Source organism: Aphis gossypii, chromosome X (genome assembly GCF_020184175.1).
Source record: "Aphis gossypii isolate Hap1 chromosome X, ASM2018417v2, whole genome shotgun sequence".
Classification (NCBI taxonomy): Eukaryota; Metazoa; Arthropoda; class Insecta; order Hemiptera; family Aphididae; genus Aphis; species Aphis gossypii.
In genome coordinates this window covers 62,215,829-62,233,973 of record NC_065533.1, presented here as the reverse complement: position 1 = coordinate 62,233,973, position 18,145 = coordinate 62,215,829, and the positions used below count along the sequence as shown (strand labels likewise).

General features: G+C 27.5%; 1 protein-coding gene across 1 annotated transcript; it reads left to right on the top strand.

The window, feature by feature from the left end:
- Positions 1-9,405: 9,405 nt before the first annotated feature.
- On the top strand, positions 9,406-14,887 carry LOC126552115 (E3 ubiquitin-protein ligase Topors-like). The gene is made up of 8 exons (XM_050206623.1): positions 9,406-9,733; positions 11,109-11,348; positions 11,828-11,946; positions 12,023-12,210; positions 13,153-13,258; positions 13,540-13,870; positions 13,947-14,290; positions 14,375-14,887. The coding sequence occupies exons 2-8, from the start codon at positions 11,130-11,132 to the stop codon at positions 14,442-14,444; spliced, it is 1,377 nt and encodes a 458-aa protein (XP_050062580.1). The 5' UTR covers positions 9,406-9,733; positions 11,109-11,129; the 3' UTR covers positions 14,445-14,887.
- The last annotated feature ends 3,258 nt before the right edge of the window (positions 14,888-18,145 follow it).

Genomic DNA, 18,145 nt, shown 5'->3' with positions numbered 1-18,145 from the left:
CATAAGAATGAACATAATGCATAAGAATGTGTTGAATCAGGGTATATCGGTAGTGTAACCGAGTCGGTTCCCACGATGGCCTACGTGACCGTTCCGGCCAAGTCAGCACGTTCCAAAGGCCATGGATGAACCGTTGCTACAGCCCCGTCGGGTGGCAGGGCAGTTGTGAAAGGTCTATCGAGTGTGTAACTAGGACGTTACGGAGCAGAACCTCATTATATTAGGATTGGTATATCGTATACTAGTTATAAAACTTATAGTAGCCGTAAATAATTGAAATCAACAGTATTAAATGTTGTTGAGAGCAAAGGTGATGTGTGTGTGTGTGTTTTTGTATATAGGTAAGCGTAAAGACTTAGGCTGGGGCTATACACGGCGTTTTCCGCCGCGTTTCGTACGCCGCGTATTCCGCCGCGTTTCCCGTTGGATTAGCTATACAAGGCGTATCCGTCGAGCGTATTCCGCCACGGATATCTGTACAATATCTAAAAAATTATGGTGCAAACTCGACGTTTTCCGTCACCAGTATAGCCCATCCTAATTTAAAACAATGTAAAATTAGGAGTTTGCGTTTTTATTACTTCGACGTTCGTCCGCCAAAACGCAAGCCGGCCGGCGTTTTCCGCCGCGGATTGAAACGCGGCGTATTACGTCCGTTGTGTATAGCTACCACTCCGATATAAACCAACGCATTTTCGATTCGACGGGAAACGCGGCGGAAAACGCCGTGTATAGCCCCATCCTTAAAGGCAGTAATCGTGTTTGGGGCGCCCGAGAACACGTTCCGTTGACCGGTACGATGTACCGGTGTACGTTAGGTACCTAACCTATAGGTACCTACGTGCTTTATAAACCATTGTCACAGCAGACGGTCGACAAAATACACATTAAGGTTAAGGTACAAGACGATATTGTAGTATTTTATAACACACGAGTGTAGGTACATCATTATGTAGAAGTAGAATATATATAAAATAATATATAATGCATAAAAATATAGATTAGGAAATACTGCGCAGTTTTTCGACTTGCAGGAGAGAAACGTATTGTAATAATACATTGCAGGATGCGTATTTTAGTTGTTCGATTTCATTTTTAAGCTGAACTGTGACCCAAATCGTACACGTGTGACAAGCGTTTCCGTCCCTTTTGTATCCTAAGTGATTTATATGGCTTACCGTCATCCTCGCCCACAGACCACTCAGACCTGCAAACCTACTGCAATCGAAATAAAAGAATAAACGTTAATAAACATAGAATATTGGAATATACTCGAAGAGACGGTTTTGCCACCAAAATACGAGACCGCGTCTACACTACAGCTATCTGAAATGAAAATTATATTTATCTAATTCGAGTGTCATCATGAAAATATAATAACAATTGCTCTGTTCGAAATAAAAAATTAAAATGTCCGCTGCACCGTAACTGCGAATGCATTGTGGTAATTTTATAATACATCACCTCAACCTTTACTCCGCACATTTCTTTTTCATTTTTTTTTTTTTTTGTTTAAGTACAATATATTGTGTAAATGAAGGTTAAAAACAAATAATATTAAATAATTATAACCGGAAACAGCATAATATAAAATATGTATCACTAACATTATTAGGTATTATACCAATCATTTTAAATTTAAGTAGAAATAACTAAAATCTATAATTATCTAATAATAATAATAATAATAATAATAGTGTATAGACGATATAGAAACAAGTCGAATATTATGTCTTTAAATTGTCTCATATAACATTATTTGATGAATTATAGAGCAGAATATTAAACTACACGCGTAATTTAAGTAACGAGTACGAGTACCTATACTTTAATAAGTAACTTCTGTTGACGTTGTAGAAATAATAATATAACAAATATATTAAAACGTTAACCTAGCGACGGAGTCCTGGTATCGCGGTCTTAATTTCAATATCATACACAGCACAGTAAATCGGCCAAACAAGCGTCTACTTCGCAAAGGTCCCCCGACCCCCACACAGCCACACTGCAACGGTGGCGATATAGCATTAAAATGGGACACAATTTTGCCGCCACTGTTGCATTACGTTTGTATAATAAACGTTTTTGTATTCATTTTTTTACTTATTTAATTGGAAATGGAAAATATTTCTGTGTGCCAGCGTAAAATTTCTTCGATTGACTTATTACAAATGACTTTCTGGTTCATTCCAATGTAAGTACGTAGTAAAAAAATTTAATAAAAAAAAAAAAAAACTAAAAATATATTTCAGCATGCCTTACATGATTTTATAACTGTTTAACATTTTAGCGGCTTCCGTAATCTATAATACGGATCTATCAGTAAATTTATGAATTCACAAGTGGTAATTTTATAAAATAAACACTATTATCAATAACGACAGCTTAACTAAAGCTAAAACTACTATGAAAATATTCATTAATCTTAAAATAAATACATTTCATCACAATTTAAACTAAATGATTTTTTTTTCATAAAACTTCAATGAAATAAAAAATAATAAATTTATTAAAGAAGCATTCAATAAAATGAATAATTATAATAATAATATAAGCAATTAGACCAACTAGATATGTTATTAATTCACTTACTGTAGATAAAACGTATGAATTCATACATCCACGGAACAAATATTTATTTGTCATAACTCATAATAATATAGTATTTATAATAGATTTTATAGCAAAATGTTATTTAAACAAGAAGTTAAGATTCTTGTACACATTGATATACCTAATATTATGCAATTATTAAATACCGTTCACAACATAAAAATATTTTTTCGGAAGTTAATAATCAGTATACATGTAGTTTGTTTATCTTACATTTTTCTACACTTATACTTTGTATACCTACTACACATATCTTATTTTATAATATATTCATTAGTTATTAGTATTAACATCATTTAAATAATCGAATGTATAATTGTATTGAAATAAATCACCTTATTTGTAAATTCAATTGTAATTGTTATTTTCAATGTAATTTATTACAAATTTGTATAGTTGTGTTCTATAGGTCTAATATATCTAATAATCTAATAGTGTATCTAATACACTTATTATTTTATGAAATAAGTTTAATTTTAACACAGTAAACAATATATATTATATAAAAATTATGTTTAAATGTTTTTCAAGGGATTTTTAATGATGTTTATACAAAATTAGAAGACTCTATTTTTGATATTTAATTTTCAGAATCCATAAAAATGTTTTTTTTTCACTTATTGATTTGTGAATAATTGATATAATAATTAATTATCAAAAATCTTACCTTATTTGTTAATATATTCAACTCTCCTCTTTAACTTGTATAGGAGGTGTTTTGGTCTAAAACCAGTCAAGTTTTTAGATTTAAAAAAATTTTTTTTTACTCACAACTGCAACTAACATGTTTTTATGGTAATGCATGTCTATTTGATAATTTTTTAAAATATAAAACTATAATATCTAATCATATTATGTGTAAAAATTCGCAATTATTAAATTTTTAATCGTTAACAAATCATTCAATATTACACAATTGAAACTTTTACCATTGATTTAAGAATAAAATTTAACATTAGCAATAATAATTATTAAATTCACCGTGTTACTAGCGGTACATGTAATGTGGTATAATAAGATAAACTTGTGATATGGAATGGTTTCTCAGAATTTATTGAAGTACCCTAGTAGAAGATTGGATATAATTTTCATACAACATTTTTATTTTTATAATCAGACTTTATTTTCTCAAAACATGCACTTTAATTTTAATGTTAAGAAGTAATATAAAAATAATAAAAAAAACATATGTATGTGTCGTAGGCATATAGTCAAAAAATTAAATTCTTTTACTATACCTATTCCTACGACATATATAATTTTATTAATAAAAACAAGTATAATTATTAGTGATGGGAAATTTATTTATAAAAATGAACTCGTTCATGTTAAGTTCATGTAATAGGAACACATTCTTTCCCATCACTGGTAATTATACTTACATTTTATGAGACCATTTTGTAATTCCTTCATAATATCTCAACACGAGTGTATGACAATTTTCACTAGCATGTTTAGTCTTAACAAGTGTTGTTTTTTCGACACCTTCCCACTTCATTAGGAAATACAGAATGTCATCGAGATTCTTAACTGTGATTATTTTTTCAGCTTTGAGTCCATATTTGAAACCATTAAGAAATATGGGCTCCTCATCTGACATTTCATTAAGTTTCTTCATCATTGTTTTCTTGTCCATGATATTCTGTTAAGAAAAAAATGTAAATGTATTTAATAATTTTATTAGTATTTTCTACATGAACTAACAACTAAAATTATTGGTCTGATAATTTAATCTTTATTTTTAAAAATTGAATTGTATTATAGGCACAAATTAGGTACTGAGAGTTTAGGACTACATGATCCACTCGTTCTATTATTCAAATCACTAAAATCATTACAATTTTTTATTCAATGAATGAAATTTTAAGATAGCGCTGATTTGCACTATAGAAATAAAAAAAATGTAAAACTTGATAGTGAATATTTTGTAGATAGTACCTAGATACTGACTCAGTTTACGCATTGTTACTTAAGTACATTTTAATATCTTATTGTGATTTACCTATTGAATATAAGACGGTATTAGATCATATTGGTATTTTTATAAAATATTAAATTTTCATAAAAAAAAAAATTACACACAATTTAAAAAATTAGCTTTGATTATAAGTAATAACGAATTGTAAACAAGAAAACAATGTAAACACCCTAGCTCAATTTCATATGGAATTTTCTAAACATTTTCAAAAATAAGAAAATCACAAGTTCAAGTACCTATTATGTATAGCAAAACATTTAAAAAAATCCAATTTTATTAGGAAATAGGTTTGAAAATGTATTATACAAGATTCTTCATCAGTAATTCATACTGAATCTGTAAACATATTATAATATTGATATTGAGAAATGTCAGATAACATTGCTGTAATGATTTATACATTTTGAAAGTATCATTGGATTAGATACTTCATTAATTATTTATTTATGCGTTCTGCTCCAAAAATATTGGTAGATAATATAAAATAATATTATATTTGTTTTGTCTTTTTATGTAATTGTGACGGGTGTCCTATGACATCTATTCAGTGGCAAATGTTTACTCTGGAGTATGGGCATGCTCATTTACCATAATGCATTATAATTTATAGTTCTATTTAATTTATAATTGACAAACAATACATAAATTTGTATTTATATAAATTAATAAAAATGCATACAATGGCCACACACTCTTACATGTAAATTATATAAATCATTGTCGGAGCACGACCCACATTGAGCATGCTCAGGGCGGTTTGTACTGCGGCTGATGGTTGAGCGAGTCTCAGAATAAAAAATATTTTACAGCAATAACAAGCGTTGCATAGCTTGCGCACACAGCTATCGCATGCTCTATCAATGAATGCTACGATCAAAATAAACATAAATTTAATAAAATAAATAATAACTTGATTTTTACATGTAGGTAAACAATTTTTAATATAGAACCAGAAGTTGTTCATCCGATACAATTGGAAACAGAACACCGTTTGGGAATTTGTAATGACAAAGGTGAAAGATAAGCAATATATGCATTATGCAAAGCCAATCAACAACTACAAGTAGAACAACGGTTTTGGTTAAACAATAATATTTAGGTATGCCATATCAAGAACTTTCACGCAAACTAGTAGAATATTGAGTAAAAAACACAAGACAATGTTGTATACATGGAAGGAAGTGGCATTAAAATAAGCAACAATACCTGCTATAAGAGTGACTATGAAAAGTATATTTTCCAACTTCAAAGACTGCTCAAATTATGTCGGCCAGGTGCAACAGATTATTGGCCAAAAATCTGGATACGCTTGATTTTCTTTATAAAAAATATGTAGAATCACTATAAACACAACTAAATCAACTTGTTAATTTTTAATATTATTTAATAAAAGAAAAGTTTTTTGTATCTTTCAAAATAACATATACGAGTGACAGGTCGTTCATGAACGAGTCGTTACAAACGAATGAGTCCGACCGGGGAATGATCAGGAACGATTCCACGCGATTATTTTTTTTTTCGTTCCATTTCGTTCCTACCTTCCACCCGTTAAATATACATCTACCGTGACTGAGACCCACTGAGATAGATAAGAATATACTTATAGTATATTTACTACTACTATAGTATATTTTTATCTATCTCAGTGCACGAGAGTAACAGGTAGACAATTACATACGTTAATTCCTACATATGTGATATGTAAGTTCCTACACGAAAAAAAAAGGTACGTATGTTACTATGTTAGTTCCTACACGATGGAAGACAGGTACATGTGTAAGTTCCTACAGAGTAAAAAAAAGGTACACGTTTAAGTTCCTACACTAAGTATATTATAAGTTATCAATCCACGTCTATAAAATAACGCATGCGAAAGTTTTCATTCGATTTTAATTCAAATTTTTATCATCAACATCAGCATATTTTTAAAATTATCGAAATTCTCAAATTATTTCAAGTTAATACATACATAAAAATAAGAACAACTGAGAGTAATTTAGTAATTAAAATAAGTCAAAAACATGCCGAAAATAAAATTGTATAAATCAAAAAATAAAAGAATATTTAACTAAACAATTAATCAATATGACACGTTAAAGCTATAAGCTTCAGAAATAAATCTCATAAAATAAAATATATATTTTTTTTTATTGTTTTTATATTAAAATTATTAAATTGATAATATTTATTAGGTTAATTATTAAAATTGTATAGAATGCACTGCTTTATATTTTTTACAATAAATGATAAATTATTATTATATTACAATTATTATTTTTAAAATTATTAAATATTATAAAGAACTATTATTTATTATAAGAATAAAGGGTTAAAATGTATGACAGTATTATAATATGATTTAACTGATATTAGATTGATAACTTATAATATACTTAGTGTAGGAACTTACACGTGTACCTGATTTTTACTGTGTAGGAACTTACATATGTACCTAATTTTATCGTGTAGGAACTAACATGTGTATCTTGTTTACCTGCCAGGTCTAGTGTAGGAACTTACATTCGCCCATTTATGAAGATTGTTTAAATCATTTTATGACTCTAAATATTGCTATGGCTATTTTATTAAAATATAAATATGCAAGGCTATAAACAAATATGAATGAATATACATCAGTTATGCCAGAAATGTCTTACATTATTTTGTTAAAAACTTTGAAATAATTTATGGCAAACATTTAATATCCCACAATGTACACAATCTACTTCATATTGCTGATGATTATGAAAAATTTGCTCCTTTGGACAATATAATCGCATTTTCATTTGAGAATTTCATGAAAAATATAAAAAAAAAGTTGAGAAAACAACCCCTTCAACAGGTTATAAAATGATTCAATGAAGAATTTAATCAGGCTGAAGAGTATAAAATAGGTCAAAAAATTATTTCTTCAAAGTAATCTTATTTTAAAAAAGAGCATTAAAATGGGCTAATTTTAACAAATTTGATTGGACCTCAATATAGTATAGTGCATTTAAAAAATATGGTTATAAAAACAACAAAAGCTGCTGACTGTTATGTCTTAATTATTAGCAATGATGTTGTTAAAGTAATAAATATTGCATATTTATATACAATGTGTATTATCGGCAACAAATGTTCATCAAAAAAACCATATTACGAACAACCAATCAATTTAGAAATTTTTAATATAATATATGAAGTAGACAAATTATCAGAACATACCTATATGAATTAATCATTTTGAACTTTTGAAGAACTTCAAAAAAAAATTATGCTAGTAGATACATTGGACAAAAAAAATAGCTACCTATACGTATGTATTATACATACAAATCATTGTTAAACATAACTTTAATAATAATTTATTATAATTCTTTTTCTTCTGTAGATCAAACAAACATGTGGTCAATTGTTTGTTTTATTGAAGAAAATACTGTTGTATGTGTCCCAAACTTTTGAATTTTTTGGCAGCAAGATTATTATCTACTAATGTAAGTAATAAAAAATTTATAATTTATATTATATTAATATAAAAAATTTTATTAGTTTTATATTAAGTAATCTAACCAAAGCGTACAAAAATTTAAAAAAGTTGAGGATACTTCTGAGATATCCACATTTGAAAATGACATTAGCGAAGAATATTCTAAATCGTCAAGATCTGTTAAAAATTATTCCAAATGTATACTGTTCATAAAAAAAAAAAAAATGATGAAGGTAAATGTTAATAGAATTCCATCAGTTCTGAGTAGTCCGCTTAAACAGATTCCTAAAGCTACAGGTAATAAATAGTTCTGAGTAGGTATAAACACTTACTTTAATATAGATATTTCTAATAGTATTTTTTTTTATCATTTTTGAAGGTATTAATAACGAAAAAAATCTAAAAATTATGGTCAGGAACAAGTCACAAGTCACTAATGAACTTAACACAGCCAAAGGTAATATTAAATAACAGAAAAATGTGATAGAATTAATTGTAAATAATAAATAAGGTATAAGTTACTTATTTTTAAAACATTTTGAATGTTAGATAACGGTAGTGATGAAGAGTTTGTTGTAAATTCTGATGGAGATAACTCTGCTCCATTTAGTCAGCAATGCAATGGCTACAAGTATTCAGATTTAAAATCAAGTATTTACAAATTTGTTCAAACAATTACCTAATACATAATTAACACCTCATAGAATCATTTTCATTTGGCTCTGGGTAAAAAATATTTTGTAAATTCATTCATCATCAAGTAGATATAGGTAGGTAATGATCATAGAATAAACTATTATATTCTATAATCGACGGTATGAGTAATAAATAAAAATTTTATATAATTTTAATCAAATAAACGATAACGATAACGATACGATTACTTTCATTGACAGGAATCTCTGTAAATAATCGCAGTTTTTTATTCGGTATATATTTAATGTCGGTATTTATTTAAAATAATAATATTTATCCGGTATTATCACTATAGATTAGAGTAGTTACGTCCAGACGCAAAACATGTGTTATATTCATCGAGATATATAAACTAATAAACTATATATTGTTACTATACAGTCATAGTACTGTATAGTTTATGTATGTCGATGGTTAATATATTTATTACACTGACCATGGCTAAGTAAATTATTTAGCTATGATGTTATTAACGATATTTTGGCGATACTGTCGCCTGCACTGCCTCGCCGAGCGATAACAGTCCGGCCCAACCGCTTTTTTATCGTCATGTATATTATAATACGACTACGGGCGGGGGAGGAGGGGGTGTTTCTGTTAGTCCGTGCGACACTGCGCATCGCGCGTTCGCACGTGTTAGTGTGTTTACCTGACAGTCCGGACACTAGTTGATAGTGATTGTTTGTCGCCTCCGGGACGCGTGGTCCGGCGTACCTGCGTGTAGTGTAGACGCTCTTTGAGTTTTTTTTTTTCTTTTTTTTTTTCTTTTTTACAGGCTAATGTAGTGCAGTCTGTGACATTTCTCATGCTTAATTGTTTGCGGTACATTCATCGCTCGTGGGCAGGTGAGGTTAGGTAGAATTCTTAACGATTTACATTTGTCGTTTGAGACGGTGAGCAGTGGACTGGTGTGATCGTATTTTACTTATTTTAGTCGAGATTCGCGACTCGAAACCAATCAAATCTTTTAGCCACAGGTAAATATGAATGATTTTGTTTTATTTTTTACTTTATGCCTATCGTTATGTTAAATCTTTCTATGATTTCAACTGTGGTCGCAGTGTTTGCCATATGATCTGCGTACCGAATGTATTTCGTGCACGCGCTTTTGGCAATTGTATTATATCTTAACGGGCCCGCAGTCACTTACGTTTTACAACTAAACACCACAATGGTTGCTTAGTGTTAATTGTTTATTTGGTATGTCTAAATATACGTTCCTTAGCAGATTTCAATAATGTAGAACAAACAAAAATACAATAGACACATTATTTATTTATCATTTACAGATTATATTTGTGAAATATTAACTACTTACCTAATTATATTATGGTGAGCAAAATCATATATTAGTTTAAGTATTACTATATCTTCCTGAAAATTCATAAGTTCTAGGTTACTTACTGGTTATTCTTACTATTCAATTCAGTATAATATGCTTACGGAATAAAGGGAGAAATCTGTTATATTTCAGATTAGTGTCTTATTACATAAATATAGGTATATAATTTGTCGTATACTCCGATTACTCGGACGTATACCAAAATAAAGTAAAACCAAAAATGATGTGAAATACTTTATTTAACGCGACGTCCAGTGGTAATCGAGTCGTACGATCACCACCAATGACCCCTTTTCTGCCTTAACCATATCTCTTATATACTAAATTTACAATTGAGTAATTATCGATTGTATTATACTAATTTACACCTTAACTTACGTAATTATTATTTTAACCTAATTAATAACTAATTTTATTTACATTTCTTACTACTATGTTTTGATTACTATGCTAACTAAAATATAAAAGTTTAACAACACTATATTTCATAATTGTTATCTTAACCTATTTAAATTCTATTTTTTATTATTGCTTAATTATTAAAATTCATTAAATCCTAATACAATAATATCATATTGAGTATTCAAAGGATTAGTATTTTGTATACTTTTGTATTTTAATTTATGCTGGCCTTGTTAATGTTTTTAATTGAAAATCAGGGCTAACTAATAATGTAAGGGGGATCTGGAAAATGTAGTTTACCTGGTCATGGTAAAGATAAGTACTACTTCGAGTGTTTATAACTTAAGAAACTGTATTGTAATTAGTGTTATGATAGTCAGTTCAAATCCTGATAAAATTTATGTATAACGTAAAACTTCTAAGTTAGTTTTAACACATAAAATCTAAGTTTTGAGTGTCACAATAACTTCGATATACCAATCTGAATACTTTGCTAATGAAGTTAATGTAATATAAATAATTATTGTGTACTTAATATTAATTTTATTTACCTAATGTATCATTTAATACTGACTTATAAGACTTAACATTAATTTTTTTAATTTTAGAATTGAAATTTATGATTCAACATGCCATTCACCGGAGACTCTGAAGACTCTGATGTTGTGGAGTTGTCATCAGATAAAGAATCGATAACACCCCAGACAAATAGACTTCCTAATCCCAGAGACCGCTCATCGTCACCAGTTACAAATTGTTCAATTTGTCTTGATGGTTTAACCAATAAATGTTATACAGATTCATGTTTGCATTTATTCTGCTTTGAATGTTTAAAACGATGGTCATTTGTAAGTTTAGTAAATCCTTAATAATGATTAATTTTTATCATAATATTATTGTCTTTAATATTTTAATTTTTTAAATAAATACTGACTATATTATACAGTTTAAGTTGGAAAAAATACTGTTTTTGTATCAATTTAAAAATGAAAGTTAGTAAATTTTTTTGCTAGGAATTTTCCTTTAATTATTACTACAATCTATTTTAATAACATCAAATGTTTTATATGTAATTAAAAATAGTTTAAAAGGTTTAATAATTAAGTTTAAAAAATAAAAAGAATAAATTTAAATAAAACTTTAGAAAAAAATGTTTATTGCCTGAAGTCTTGATTAGATACAATCAAAAGAAATATATAGTTTTTTAGTTTATTTACTCAATACAGATAATGTGAAAATACTTTTTGATTAATTAGGAATTTAATTAAAAGTTTTATGCTCTATATCTTAATTACAATAGTCATAGTTTTATATATTTATGATTTAGTACGAACCATCTTGTCCATTATGCAAGCAAAGATTCAACACAATTTTTCATTCATTTGATGACCAGGGTGACCATCAAATATATAATGTTCCTTCAAGATACCTCACAGAATTTATTTTGTAAGAAACACATAATTTTATAAATTTTACTTATTTTGTTTATTTTTATTTTTGTATTATAATGTTTGTTTTCTAGAACAAGAGCAAGAGAGACACCGTCAGGGGCTGATATAGCATTGAATGTAACGATGGAACTTCTACGTATGCATGTGATAGAGATACGTAGGTCGTCGTATGACTCTAATTCATCTGGCTCAAATAATGGCAATGATCAATATAATGTGATTGGGAATTTTATACGTCAATTACCAACCCCACACATAAGTATGTAATATTTATTATAATTTTCTTGAGAGAACAGCACTCCCACTAGTGTCATCCTCATCTCACAAAGGTACAAAAGAGCATAATGTGAACATACGTTTACAATAATCCATTTTACTTCGTTATTTTTAAAATTAGAGTGAGTTAAGAGGATGTGTCAACGTAATATTTTTTTTCTCTCTCAGACCCATGGGCAACATAGATAAAACTTTCACCTAAAAATTTTTTTTCTGAGTAATCTTAGAGTAAAAACACCTATTAGAAAAACTATAGAAGATAATATTTTTGAAGTATGACATATCAGTATTATATTTTATTGTTATTTGATTTTGTATTTGACTTTCAAAATAAAATTAAAAAGTTTTGTAAATTTAAATGATGTTTAAATTGTTTTGAGACAATATTTAGAGAATTGATATGTCATACCTTCAATAATATTATTCTCTATCATTTTTTTAATGGGTAATTTTACTTTAAGATAACTCAAAAATATAAAAAAAAAAAAATGATTCTTTGTAAATGCGTTTCATCTGTTGCGTATGAGTTAGCGAGAAAAAACAAACAGTGCGCCGACATCCTCTAAACCTATTATAAAATTTAAAAATGTAGTGTAACTTGAAGGGTTTTATAAATATTTTAATTTTGAAGCAAGTTTTATCATTTTAAAATGTACTATCAATTTACGGTTTTAAAAAGTTCATTATTTGCTTTGTAATTTAAGATATAAATAAAACCCTATTAGTATCCCTGAATAATAATCTTATCTTTAAATTTCTAAAGAAGTCAATTTATTTTAATTTTTAAATTACAGACTAAAATGGATTATTGTGTATGTAAAATTAACCATGTTTTTACATTTGTAAGACTGAGACAACACACATGGGTTGCATCCTCTTAAAATTATAAATTTTATTTGTTTATACAATTCAACATTCTTTTTAGCGATAGGTCAAGTATTGAGAGTACAAGTGTATTCTGAAAATGCGTGGGCTCTACCATTACCTGATCCATTTGGCCATTTTAGAGAATGTGATGCAGCTTACTTTCGGTAAATCATATTATACTTAATTTTGTTTTTTTATTTAAAATTTTACTCTTAAATAATAAATAATTTTAAATATTATTTTTTCATATGCATACTTCAGATATTATTGGTAAAAATGCATCTAAAAAATAATTCACAAAGACTTGATTTGAGTTATTATAGTTGGGTCTTTTGGTGGAAGGTTTTTACCTCTGTCTGATTTTATAGTATTTTTTTATTATTTTTTTTTTTTTTTGCTTCACATTTTATAATTTATGTTTAACAAAAAAAATGTATTCTTTCAGAAATAATCCAGCTCAAGTCCATAGATTACAACCATTCATCGCTAGAGATCTTATCGCCATAAAGAAAGCTGCAATACTAGCCGGTGACCGCACAAATATATCTAGGATTAATGTTATTGCTGTGGCAAATATGATATTACAAACAGTAACATCCTTTGACATAAGAGAGGGGTTTATTGTTAACAGCTTAATACCTCTTCTGCATGAGCGTACATATCATTTTTGTCATGAATTTTATAATTTTGCTAGTAGTCCATATGACATGGATGACTATGACCGCAATGTTCGATTTACTTTTGAATTTGAGACTGCACCTCCACTTAGAGAAAATGTAAAATAAATAAAATATTGAAAGTTAGGAGTTAAATAATAGTATTACTTTAAAATAAATGTATGTATATTTTTAGGTATCTAGTGATTTATCAGCGTTTGCATCACCACCACTAGCAATTCCACTGGAAAGTCCTGTTACAATTGTATTGGATTCGGATGATGAAGAAAGTCAATTGCAAGAAGTTATCATAATTAGTGATGATTCTGATGATGATATGTTAATAAACTTAATGGATACTTCTAGTAGTGATTCCGATAATTCCGATTTTGAAATTCTATCCTTCCATCCTAGTGGATCACTGAATTCTGCTTTAGTAAACCAACCATCTACATCTACTGGAATTCGAGATTTATTAGATCAACCATCTACATCTACTGGAATTCGAGATCCATTAGATCAACCAAGCTATATGGTTAGGTAAGTAAATTATTGTGTTATATTATTATTTGTAATACTGTATATTTAAATATGTATGATTGTATTATTTTTACAAATGAATAGGCGCAATTTAAAGAGACGGAGACTTAATGAAAGGTTCGATGCAGATTCTTCATCATCTGATGAAGACTGAATTAATGCTACTTGAAGTTCTGAAACTGATCGTATGAAATCTTGAGATATTAATAACAATAAAAGATACCAAAAAAAAAAAAAAAAATAGAAAATTAAATAATGATTCGAGGTCTGAATTCGCAGCATCAACAGAAATCATTCATCTTCGGTGATACAAATATAAGACCAAATAACAATTTTATTCATACTGATATTGTACTATAAACTAATATTCATTTGTTAAAAGGAAAAATTTTTGTAATTATCTGACCGTGGACCTTAAAAATATTAATACTATGAAGCTTTTTTATAGTCACCACAAAAATCAGTTACTAGTTTAATTAAATAAAGCTATAATACTAAAGAGTTATGAGCGAAAAGTAATAAATAAGTTATTATTTATATGTTATAAATAACTTAACTAAAATGTTATGTTTTACTATTTATTATAATTTAAAATGTATGTATTGTGTAATCACAATAGAAGTTTTAATTGTCAGTCTATGTAAACAATAATAGACAATTTTTGATTTTATTTAATTAAACAATTTGTGTGATTGACCCTTAAAAATAATACAAATGAATCATATTCTTATGATTAATATGTTATGTATAAAAATGATTTAATCATGATTTTTTTTTTAAATTATAAACCTATTTTAATTTTTTAAAAAATGGCATTTTTATATTTATTAGATATTTAAATATGTTTTATTCTTAACTGTGTTTTTTACGCTGCAATAATAATAATAAAAAAAGTATGTAACGCTCTGCTGTACAGTAGGTATGAATCGCGGACGTTTCGTCCTCGGATGTTTTGTCCCCGGCAATTTTTAAGATAGGACTTTTTGTCCCGAAGAGTTATAAGCCATAGGACGCTTGGTTCCCGGCATACTTTGATAATCTAAATACATTAATTTTAAATGAACAGTTTGATGTTTAAATGACAATATTATAAAATTTCAAATACATACCTAATCAATATTCATGCAATATACCCAATAACAAATAGTCAACATTTAAATAAATCACAATTATATTAATTCGTATTAAATTTCTTAAAAATGAATAAATGTATAGGTCAACAGTTCAAAATAAAAATAAAGTTTTTATTTTTATATTTTGTAAATATAAGTTTGAAGTACACATAAAAACAAAAATTTTGATAGCAAAGTTAACGTAATACGATAATTTATCCCAGAGTTATGTCAAGTTAAAATGTGTAGTCTTTCAATGTTATTGGTATGGAAGTTCAATTTCTTGCCATACAGGAGTGGGGGTAACGAAAAATACGTCGGCCCGTTTTTACATCATAGTCCGCGCTCCAGTATATTTTTATCTATCTCAGTGCTGAGACCTAAACAAGGCGTAATATTGTACAACTGAATAGTGAATCCTGATAAAAATTACAGATAAAAATCCTTCGTTATCTCGATTGACGATTATCGAATATTGATTATTACCACGGACTAAGATAATAAAAAATAAAATAAAATATTCTTTGATTATTTTATTATATTTTTTGATAATTAGGCTGTCATATAGTATGCGGTCTACCGATGAATTTACGAGTATAATATACGGTCTACCGTAAATTAATTAAAAATTAAATCATAATATTATAGTATAATTAATAATTATTATTGTAGTAGTAATAGGGTAGAGAGCCTAGATAATAAGAGAGTGGCCAACTCGGTGATAACTTTCTATTGGTCGACTGTGATCAGTTTCCCTGGACGCCGTTTTTCGTTCAAATATTTAATATTTATTAATAACCTCATATGAAACACATGTAAAAAGATAATTTAATTAATTTGTAATTAAATTTTTAATGTGCAGGATAATAGGCATTATTTATTTTATTGAAATACATATTACAGGACTTACTTAGTTTTTAACATAATAATAAATATTATTTATATTTGGGTCACTGAACTATACTAGTACCTACATTGAAATTTGAAAGTAAGTTATTAATTAATATTTATTATCTACTAGATTTAAAATTAATATTATTTTCTAGTGCATACCAACTAAATGCAATTATTTAATTAATAATTAATAATTTCTCCTCGCAGAAATTGATGTATAATGATAAAAAACCGGATTTATATGCATTTTAAATTTAAAAATATGCATGCAAACATGCACTAAAAAAATCAAAACATGCAAAATACAATTTCAATTATTATTACATTTTATATTTGATTTTTTTTTTTTATAAACCAACCTAAAAATGTTTCTTTTTGTTAAAAACAAATATCTATAACTAGCATTTTCTATACATGAAAATGTTTTCAAAATATTTTTACTTTTGAACTATTTATTAATAATTTTCAATTTTTTTATCATGTAAATTAAATACAAATTATGGGACTGGATCCTATTAACAACTCAATGGTAGCATTACACAAAAATAAATATGTATCTATAGTTTTTGAATACTGTATCATTAATCTTATGCCTATTAATCTAAAACATACTAGTACAACAGATATGTTTTAGAATTTTATGTGTGCACGGTGTAGGTACTCCACTTATTAGATAAAGAAAATTATATATATAGATTACCCACATAAGTTGAAACAAATCCTAAACAGTAATGATTTTTGGAATACGATAATGAATTTGAGTAATACATACTCCACTGCCAAAGCCTAAAATACATTATTTTCCCAAAATATATGTTTATCACACTATAATACTATATACTGATACAGTTATACATTTATAAACTCTTTAACCATAACTTATTATTTTTATAATAGCCCATTTATAAATATTTTCAGAAGGTTATTTGTAGAACCAGAGGTTGTTTAGGTAATCAAATAGTTTAGTAAAGAATTACATAGAAAAAATCTATTCAGTACAGAACCTTAAAATTTACTTCTACTACTAGTCACTTTACAGGCATATTATCCCAAACAAAATGACATATTCGCAATATTTTATAATTAATAGACTGAGGTTTATTATTGATCAATGATGTCAATATGTATAAAAGTTAATACAGGATAGGTTAACTAACCTAACCGACATAGGCGTAACTTGGACTCTTTTCACAATTTCACATGGAGGCAAAAATATTTTTTGTAACAAATGAACATAATATTATGTTTAAGTCAGTGGGGGCAATGCCTTGCCAATTTTTGGCCTGGGGGCAGTTGCCCTCATTCGCCCCCACCAAGTTAAGCCTATGCTAACCTAAGTTAACCAAATGATGTCTTACATAATGGTTAATTATAAGAATATTTAAGAAATAGAAAAAGAACATATTCAGATGACTGTTTTAAAAAGGTAGCAACATTACGACAGATCAATAATTTTGCAAAGATAACTTTTACATATACAGATTTTACTAAATATTGTAATAAACTACCTTTAATTATGAGAACAATAGAAGTAGTTATGTTCAGAGTTAATTTACTAAATTAATTATTAAATCAGAGCTATTGGCAAAACTGGTAATTAAATAACATTAAAGTTGGTTAAATTTATTTGAATTTAATATTATTTATGATTTAGATTTGTATAAACTGTTACCAGTACATTATTGTAATTTAAACTTCATACATATAAAATAACTATAACCATTTATATCATTAAAATAAATAAAACAATTTTTATCTGAATAGTACACACATTTTATTATTGCATAATATATTAAATTTAATATTGTACAAGATAGTAAAAAGTTTGATATGAAAACTATAAAGGAAA

Excerpts from the sequence above, each read along its gene's own strand:
- LOC126552115 (XM_050206623.1), top strand. The coding sequence starts at position 11,130 with ATGCCATTCACCGGAGACTCTGAAGACTCTGATGTTGTGGAGTTGTCA. Across the intron at positions 11,349-11,827 it reads GTTTAAAACGATGGTCATTT|TACGAACCATCTTGTCCATT; the intron begins GTAAGTTTAGTA and ends TTTATGATTTAG. Across the intron at positions 14,291-14,374 it reads CAACCAAGCTATATGGTTAG|GCGCAATTTAAAGAGACGGA; the intron begins GTAAGTAAATTA and ends ACAAATGAATAG.